General features: G+C 44.5%; 1 protein-coding gene across 2 annotated transcripts in view; it reads left to right on the top strand.

The window, feature by feature from the left end:
• Positions 1 to 298: 298 nt before the first annotated feature.
• SFXN1 (sideroflexin 1) overlaps positions 299 to 9,859 on the top strand; it is a 30,579-nt gene continuing 21,018 nt past the window's right edge. Inside the window, exons 1-2 of one of the 2 annotated variants that reach the window (XM_029942830.1) lie at positions 299 to 577; positions 4,113 to 4,285. In XM_029942830.1, coding sequence (XP_029798690.1) covers positions 566 to 577; positions 4,113 to 4,285 — 185 coding nt within the window. In that variant the 5' untranslated portion in view covers positions 299 to 565. The remainder of the gene's footprint in view (positions 578 to 4,112; positions 4,286 to 9,859) is intronic. The other variant, XM_029942831.1, reaches the window with a different exon arrangement.

Raw genomic sequence — 9,859 nt, 5'->3', positions numbered from 1 at the left:
TTTAAGAGAGAGAGAGCACATGAGATGGGGAGAGACAGAAGGAGAGAGAGAGAAAAAAATTCTTAAGTGGGCTCTATGCTCAGTGCGGAGCCCAATGCAGGGCTCAATCCCACAACCCCCTTGGGATCATGACCTGAGCTGAAGTCAAGAGTCAGACACTCAACTGACTGAGCCACCTAGGCGCCCCTCATGGAATTGATTAAGTCAGAACCAATACTTCACTTGCTCAGGCTTCAGGAAGCTCCTTACAGCTACTAAAATGTATAAAGTGGTCCCCTTCACCAGCCATTTATCTATAATATCTCTTTTCTGGACCCTTAACAGCCTCCGTCCCTCCTCAGCACCCCCTCTCCTGTCATTTCTGTGGAATGTGAGAAGTGCGCCAAGATGGCGTTGTGTGGACCGTAACATTTTGCGCCATTGTCAGGCCCATTGGGAACTGGCTCGGAAGTCCCTGCTGGGGAAGCTCTTCATACTTCCTCACGGCTATGATGTTCCACCAGTCCTTTCTCTCCTTCATGGCCTCTCCGAATTCCTGAAGGGATCTCAGCAGCTCTCCGTGAGCATGAAGCCTCAGGTAGATGTGCGCGGGAGCCCCCTCCCCACCGCCGCCTTCTGAGTCTCCAGGTGGCATCTTGCACTCGCTTCAGGTGTGATGACGCTGCCACCCTCACAAGTTCTTGGACACATTCTTTGGCGTCCTGTGCAGTCTGTCCCTTGAAGGTGTGGCATTTTTTCCCTCGATCTGTGCTACTTTGGCAATCCAAAGATCTACATGTTGTGTTCTGAAACTTTCTGCGGAACCATCTGGCTTCTTGATCCTTCCCACCGCCCCCAGTATCGGCATGAGGTTGTGCGTCATGATGACTTACTTACTCCCTCCAGTGTTGAGAAAGGGAAGTGTGCTTCAAGGTTCATGTGTGCAATAAGGACTGTTTAACTAAAACATGGGAGTCACAGTTAATAATTAAAATTTTACCTGGTTTGAGACCAGCTCTCTTGGTGAGCGTGTTAATACGACATTCCTAATTAGGCTTTGTGTTTCTGAAATTCATGGGCAGCAGAGACAAGTTATCAAGGCTGATTGGTATTTCTTAGCCAGCCTCCATATTTGAAATCCTATCTAAGTAGAGAGAATGGCGCTGTATTAGTCTCCTTTTGCCACTATAACCAATTACCACAAAATTAGTATTGGAAAACAGCACATCATTTGATAGCCCTCACAAATTGGAGATGGTTTGTTGTTAAGAACCAGGATTCTGTGAAAGCAGCGTTTGAATTTTGGGGATGATGTACGATAAGTGTAAAGGAGCAGTGGTGATGGTGAGGATCCTAGGTCAAGGGAAGAAAGATTACTTGATTCTCCATTTTATGGGAATAATCCCTATCGCACATCCACTGGGGAGCACAGTGAGTGTGGAGGCCGGAGGGACAGCCTAGGCCGCGCTGAGAAATGCAGGGAAACCGCTCCCAACTGTAGGTGCGGCCTGGCCTGGCACCCACGGACCTGGCCTGAGCCCCTGCAGAATCACATGCCCCGCCTTCTGCTAGGCCTACTGAGTCAGTCTCCAGACGGGAGAGAGTAATTGCCTTTGCAGGGACAAACCATTCCCCAAGGAGGGACATTTCACATGCGTGTGCCGTCTCTCCCCGCTTGCTACCACCATTGCTTAGGGTTTTAAGAGAGCGCAGAGTTCTGCAGGGCTCCCCTCCCCCTAGACTGGCTCCGCAGGGGGCTGTTTCTCTCTCACGTCTTCGCATTCCCAAAGTGGGGGTAACCACCTACAAGGTGCTCTTCACTTTGGCCCGCTGGCCTGCCCGGGGACTCCCCTGACCTGGTTTCTAGGACACCCCTCAGCCCGGCTTTTCCTCACGCCAGTTACTCCTTGTCAACCTCCTTTGCTGTAGCCCCAGCTGCTGAATCCCCTCCACCCCCTGGGGGGCACGAAGGTGTCTCAGCAGACAAGTCTGGAAGCTCCTGCTCTCCTGGGTGTGATTGGAGTTTTTGTTTTGCTTTTTGTATGTTTTGTAAGTAACACATTTGAGGTATTCTAATTCATATTTAATGGCACTGCTCTTTGATGTGCACTATATGGCCTGTGATTTTGATGTGCTCTAATTTGAAGTTGAGATGTTTCTCTTGCTGTGGCCCAATCAGCCAAAACCCAGCAGGGACACACCAAACCTGTAGTCCAACAAAGTCACCTTCATTGGCTTCTTGCATTGAGGGAGACCACATACCAGAGGAACCAGCAAAGGAGGGGATAAGTCTTACAGAGCATCTTGGAGGACAGTGGACTTTAGATAAAGTTTAGTGAAACAATAATTTGATTGGCTTCAACCAGGGCTGGGTGTGAAGTCGTGGACAGAGAAGTGGTCACACTGCCCTGTTGCCTCGGAAATTACAAAGTTAAAAATTTGTGGAATGTCATGTCCAGAAACTCTGTAATCTGCAGCTCCACGCCTAGGCTGGAAATCCAGGCTCCTTTTCTTTGCGAAGAGTGAGATGTTTCATTCTTTGTGTTTCAATTTCAAATAGCAAAGTTTCTCACAGTTTGTGATTATAGAAAACAAGGCATCTGAGTGATACAAGAAAGCAGTGGTCATTCAAGGAAGGATGATGTTATGACACTTGACAGCCGCGTTGTGACCTTGAGAGAAATATGGTTTCCCATTAACTTTGCGGTTGGCTTCCTCCGTGTTTGCTACTCCAGCCGGGTTTATGAATAGCCCAGCTGACTTTTACCGCCTCAGACTCCTGACCAGCTGTCTCACACGCGCTGGACCCCTCACGCCTGTCCTCCTCACACGTTCGCTTCTGATCCAGTGGGTTGTGGTGCATATGAATTTGAGAGTTTGGTAAAGCACGGTGACCAGAGCGCCCAGCATCTGCACCTGGCATCCTAATGTACCTAAGGACTTGTGAAGCACCTGGAAAAGAAAGCTACTATTTGAACTGGTATTAGAAAGGGAGGGGAAGGAGACAGGAATAAAAAAGCAATGATTTGAAGCCTTCACAGTGGTTCAATCCTTCAATCTGCTAATGTCACGCAGAGAGGTCGAGTCTAAGGAGATCACCAGCTTGGAGGGAAAAGATCATAGGCAAGGATACAACATGATTTATCATGGTGAAAAACTGGAAATAACTTAAACATTAAAGACGTTGTTACAAACCCAAAATGAATATTTAGTGCCGTGGGGAATGCTTATGAAATAAGCACAAAAAAAATCAGGAAAGTAAAATACAGGGTATGATATCAACTCTGTTTTTTTATTTATATTATAATATGTATAAAAAATGTCTGTGAGGATGTTAATTTCAGCATGGCTAAATTAGAGACTTTTGTTTCTTTTTTCTGTATTTTCTACAATAAGCTTACATTATTCAGAATATTCCCCTAAGCATGCATTTTAATAACACTGTGCAGTTTTAAAAGTAAATGTGTATCACTCATCCAAAGAAGTTAGTTACTGTTGGGAAAATAGTAACGGTCCTTAGCCATAAAATAAGTATCATATGAGGGAAATTAAATGCTACAGTGTTGGGATTGTCCCAATGGGCTTTTTCCACCATGTTAGACTGAAGAACATAACTTGTCCTTTTTGGTTGGTGGTCTATATGCTGAACAAGCCTGCCTGAATCTAGACCTTGTTCTAACTGTAGAATGGTTAGCATTTCACCCTTTTTTGCATAATTGGTCACTCCTACAGGGAGAAATCACAAATTTAGGAGACCAGAGTGCGGTGGTAGTTTGACATTGATTGTTGCACCCAGAAAAGGGCTTTTCCTTCAGTTACTGCTGATGTGATTTTTAACTTCTCATATTTCTATTTTTTCTAGAGGATTTCTAGGCTTCCAGAGGTTAAGGAATACTATGTGTTTATAAAGAGAAATATGTGGGAAATTATTGAAATGTGGTTAAGATCAGTTGAGACTCTCAGACAAAGTAAGCTTTGGATTTATATGATCTTTCTGCCATTTATAGCAAAGTTATTTTTGTAAAGAGGAACGTACATAAATCTTTACCTGGCAGTTAATATGACTATAAGTTTGTAAAATGTACAGGAACGTTGTAAGTCTTAACTAGACTGGTCTTTTTGACCCTCTCCAGTCCAGGACGATGTCTGGAGAACTTCCACCAAATATTAACATCAAGGAACCTCGATGGGATCAAAGCACTTTTGTCGGACGAGCCAATCATTTCTTCACTGTAACGGATCCCAGGAATATTCTCTTAACCAATGAACAACTAGAGAATGCAAGAAAAGTGGTGCATGATTACAGGTAACGTTAATGGTTATGTCTTTTGATGACTGTAGTAATAGGTCATCACGTGACCTATTGTCTCTAAACCTTCACTTAGTGAGTTTACAACTTTTTAACCACGAAGAAGAAATAGGAAGGCATAGCTTAGCCTATTTTATGGTGAGTGAAGCGCAGATCTCCAGGGTTCACGGTAACCTGAAAATAAGACGGCCAACCCTCCAGCTCCTGAGTCCCGATCTGGGAGGTCCCCGTCCCCAGCGCTCTGCTTCCTACTCTTAGCTACTCCGCAGCATCTGTTGCCCTCTGTGTATTTTTCTATCTCCAGATGGAGACAGCATCATGTAGAAAACAAGTTGTTAAGAATAAGGGTAGGTTAGTTGCTTCTGTGCTAAAAACCTCAATGAGTAAACCCCACAGGCAGGAGCTCAGATGCAAAGATGCGGGTGGCAGGCTTGTAGGTTTGGGCTGCAGTTCCTCAATTCAAAGGTCATCGTGAAGTCAAGAGAGGAGCACTAGTAATGCAGAGGTCACAGCCATCTCCGTAAACGACCACGGAAGAAAGATTTCAGGCTCTGTGGACCACAGACGGTTTCTGTCTTCTTGGATTTTTTTTTTAAACCTTTTAAAAAATTAAGTCACTCTTAGCTGGTGAGGCAGACAAGCCACAGACAGTAGTTCACAGACTCCGGCTGTCCGGGAGAGTCGGCCGGAGGCTGAGAATCGGCGCGGCGGGCACTCCGGCCACGAGCAGCATGCACAAGGCAGGCGTGTGCCGTCGCTGGTGGTTAGGGAAGGAAGCAAGCGCAGGCTGTAAAGCTCGTGACCAGCTCTGAGGCTGGCCGGATTGTAGCACGTGCTGGCGCGTCGAGAGAGACTAGCGCGACAGCAGATGTCCTGGAAGGTTGTACTTTTGTCCTGGAGGACAAGGCGGGGAGGACCGCAGAAGCTCACGTCAGGAATTCAGAGAAGCGAGTGTCCTCTGAATCTGGCACAAAAGCCATAAAAAGAGGAGAGGTGGAGAGGAAAAGACAGCTGGAGGAGTTGAAAAGGCATAAAAACATTGCAGAGAAGCTAACAGTTCTTCCTAAGAGCAGCATGAATCTTCCGTGGGGGCAGTGAAGGACACAGGGTGGCCCACCTTTCCCGAGGAGGGCCGGAGGGGAAACGTTCCCAGCTCTGCAGGCCACATAGTCTCTCTTGCATGTTCTTCTGGGTTATTTTTGCTGTTAATTTTTTGATGTTTATTTTGAGAGAGAGAGACAGCATGAGTGGGGAAGACAGAGAGAGAGAGGGAAAGAGAGAGAATCCCAAGCAGGCTCTGCACTGTCAGCACGGAGCCTGATGTGGGGCGCAAACCCCCGAACCATGAGATCATGACCTGAGTGGAAACCAAGAGTCGGATGCTTAACCAACTGAGCGTCCCAGGCGCCCTGCCCTCTTCTTTTTTTTTTTTTTTTTTTTAAATTTTACAACCCTCTAAAAACGTACAGACCTCTCTCTCTCTCAGCACACAGCCATTCAGAAGCAGGCCACGGGCTGTAGCGCAAGTTCTGATACATGGGGCAGTGACCACAAAGGGGCCCGAAGGGACTTTGGGGAGATGAAAACATTCCGTACCATGACTCTGGAGGTGGCTACACCCCTATGTACGTTTTCCAAAACTCCTCAAATCATACATTTAAAATGGGTGACTTTTATTGCATTTAATTTCTACCGTAATAAAGCCGATTTAACTTTCCGAAAAAGGAGATGCTTCCCAATTCAGGTGCAGCCCTGCTACAGTAAATGACAGCAGGATGCTAAAGGAAACCAGTGGCCCATCTTACAAATTAATAAGGCAAAAAATCTGAGATAAAATACTAGCACATCAAATCCAGCCTCATGTTAAAACGTGAGCAAGTAGGATTTATTCCAGGAATAAAAAAGGTGATTTATTTTAGGGCATCTGTCACTGTAGTTTATCACAGCAAAGCAGGAAAGGCACATCTTGATAGATGCCTGAAAGAAGGTAAAGTTATCCATGTGTTTCTCAGAAAATAACTTATCAGCCGGGAATAAGGTACAATGTTTCTTTAATATGGTAAAGACTATGTGTTCCACCCACATGAGCAGCTGGCATGGTGCTAAATGGTGAAACCGTACAACTGGACTTCCTAGACCGCTCTGCAGAAAAGCAGTCCCGTGGAAAATTCCCCCCAACACCAGAGACCGAGAGGAGACACACACACACACACACACACACAGAAAGGGTCTTCCATAGTCAAATTAAGAAAAGTTTACATCCCATCCTTTTTTTTTAAGATTTTAAGTAATCTCCCAACCCAATGTGGGGCTCAAACCTACAACCCCCAGATCAAGGGTTGCACGTGTCACCTATTGGGCCAGCCAGGCATTCCCCCATGTCCCACTCTTGAGGATGTCTTATCCCATTGACTTTTTAAATATTCCATGAAGTCTTGGACTAAAGAAAACTGTTTAATTCTTTTTCTCTGACTTGAACATGAGCCTGTTTTACATCCAGGAGAACACTCTCCTAAAATCACACTATAAAGCATTCTCTCTGAAGTCAGGAGCAAGTCAAGGATGCCTTTATCTTCACTATTGTATAACATTGTTCTAGAAGCCCTAACTAATTCAGTAAACATAAAAAAGAACTAAGAGGGGCATCTGGCTGGCTCAGTCAGTGGAGCATGTGATTCTTAATCTTGGGGTCCTGAGTTCAAGCCCTGTGTTGGATGTAGAGATTGCTTAAATAAATAACAAACTTAAAGGGCGCCTGGGTGGCTCAGTCGGTTGAGTGTCCAACTTCGGCTCAGTTCATGATCTCGGGGTCTGTGAATTCAAGCCCCACATCAGGCTCTGTGCCTGCTTCAGATTCTCTCTGCCCTTCACCACTTAGTGTCTCTCTTTCTCAAAAATAAGCATTAAAAAAATTTTTTTAACTTAAAAAAACAAACAATATGTAGAGATCTTAAAGACATGAGACAATTTCTTTTTTTCATTCTTTCTTTCTAATGATATTCTTACCAATCAACTAAAAGCTAGTGGAACAAATAAGGAAATATGATGAGTGGGCAACACCCAAAGAGTCCACAGTTTCCTATACACCAGCAATAATGAGACAGTATTTTTTAATATCATTAAAAAGACCAAAAAACATATATATCTATATATAAGATGTCAGGCATATACTTGTCATAAGCGTGAGGCAGTTAGAAGACCACTGGGGGTCATTAAAAGAAGCCTTGAGTAACTCGAGAAATGTGCAGTATTTCTGGATAGATGGTCTTCATATGGCAGAGGTTCTCTTCAGATCAGTAGAGTTTCCATATAAATACAAGTGTGTTCACCTATCAAACTGACAAAATAGGGCCACCCGGGGGGCTCAGTTGGCTGAGCCTCGCAACTCTTGGGTTTGCCTTAGGTGGTGATCTCCCAGTTCATGGGATCGAGCCCCAGGTCGGTCTCCGTGCTAACAGCACGGACCCTGCTTGGGATTCTCTTTCTCTCAGCCCCTCCCCCGACTCTCTCTCAGCTCTTTCCCCCCACTCTCTCAAAGATAAATAAATCAACATTTAAAATTGACAAAACAATTCTTTAAAAAATATTTTTTTAATGTTTATTTTTTTTGAGAGAGAGAGACAGAGCATGAGTAAGGGAGGAGCAGAGAAAGGGAGACCCAGAAGCTGAAGCAGTCTCCAGGCTCTGAGCTGTCAGCACAGAACGCGACATGGGGCTTGAACTCATGAACCGTGAGCTCATGACCTGAGCCAAAGTCAGATGCTCAGCCCTGTGAGCCACCCAGACGTTGTCTGAAAGAACAATGCGTGTAATTCAGGGACTTTTGAAAAAGAAAATGAGGAGTTGTGGCAGGAGAGACCACTGTTCTTACCGGCATAAAATGGACCATCTGTTAAAGCATGGGCATCAGCCCCACAAGGTATAGATAGTGGCAAGTCCACAGAAAGCCTTGAACCAAGCCAGGCATTCACAGGATGTCAGCTGGCGATGACATAGCATTTAAATCTTGGTGTTAGCATGGCAGGCCAGCCGGGGGGAAAGCAAAATTAAGCAAATTTCACATTTTTATAACTTAAGATAAATTCCAAATAAATTGAAAACTTCATTGACAACAACAACAAAAAATAATGAAAATATAAGATGTAGAGATGACTGTACAACCTTGAAGTAGGTCAGGCCTTGCTAGGCATTCGTTCCTACCTGACTGCGTAAAGATAAATATGTTCTGGGCAGCGGGTAACGCAACTCACGGGATCACCCACAGTATGTTAAGTATACATGTGAGTTGCTCCAACAATGAGGTTGCTGCTGATGATAGTACAAAGACCTAGCCAAGTAGAGAAAAAGGATAAAAGGCATATTTAGAGTCTCAATGTTTCACATAACTTTTGCCCACAAGCAAATGTACTCTTTCTAGATAATCTTGGATGCAGGGAAAGACTTATCTGTAAGAAGATTAACTTCCTCATCCTTTACAAATGGAAAGATTAGAAGCAATTAAAATGCCCAACAATAAGGGATTGGGATAATCTGCTGAGAGTCAGTGGGATACTGTAGCATTTGAAAGGATGATGTGTTCCATTTCCTAAGGTGGTGATAACCAATTACCACAAGCTGAGTGGCTTAAAACAGCATTCTGTTGCAGTTCGGGAACTAGAAGTCTGAAATCCAGGCCTCTGGACGGCCATCTCCCTCTCCCTTAGAAGGATCTAGGGAAGAATCTTTCTTCCCCTCATGCAGCTTCTTGGTGGCCCAGGGCATGCTTGATGTTCCTTGACTTGCAGCTACATTATTCCCATCTCTGCCTCTGCTGTCATGGGGCCGCCATCTTTGTCTGCATGTAGCTCTTCTAAAGACACCAGTCATTGGCTTTAGGACCCATCCTAATTCAGCATGACCTCATTTTAATTGTTACATCCACAAAGACTCTGATTCTGAAAAGGGTCACATTCTGAGGTTCTGGGTGAATATGAATTGCGGCAGAAGGGAGACACTATTCAGCCCAGTATAGATGATATTGATGAAGAAAGATAGAAATGTTTACAAAATATTTCTCATTTTAAAAAGGTGGTTATAAAGCAGCAAGTCTGGTATTTATTATAAAGATCCTAAGTGGTGTATTCAGATCCTGCAAGACTGAGCCCTTCACCAAAAGGGTATCAATGGGAATGAGTAGTTAAAGGCTTGAGTGGTTTGAATCGCAGTAATGAGTTTCTGTGTTTTCTAAATTTTTAGCAATGAACATGTGTTTCTTTGATAACAAGATAAAATTATGAGCCTTTCTGGGGCAGCTGGGTGGCTCAGTCGGTTGAGCATCCGACTTCAGCTCAGGTCATGATCTCACAGTTTGTGAGTTTGAGCCCCGTGTCGGGCTCTGTGCTGACAGCTCAGAGCCTGGAGCCTGCTTCAGATTCTGTACCTCCCTTTCTCTCTGACCCACCCCTGCTCACGCTGTCTCTCTCTGTCTCTCAAAAATATATAAAAAACATTTTTAAAACATGAGCCTTTCTAACCTAGGGTTTCAAATCTGTAGGTTTAAAAATAAATTATTAGCAATGAACATAAGTTTCT

This window comes from Suricata suricatta, chromosome 6 (assembly GCF_006229205.1).
Source record: "Suricata suricatta isolate VVHF042 chromosome 6, meerkat_22Aug2017_6uvM2_HiC, whole genome shotgun sequence".
In the NCBI taxonomy this organism is placed as follows: domain Eukaryota; kingdom Metazoa; phylum Chordata; class Mammalia; order Carnivora; family Herpestidae; genus Suricata; species Suricata suricatta.
The sequence above is the reverse complement of the archived record's forward strand: the minus strand, read 5'-3'. Positions and strand labels throughout refer to the sequence as shown.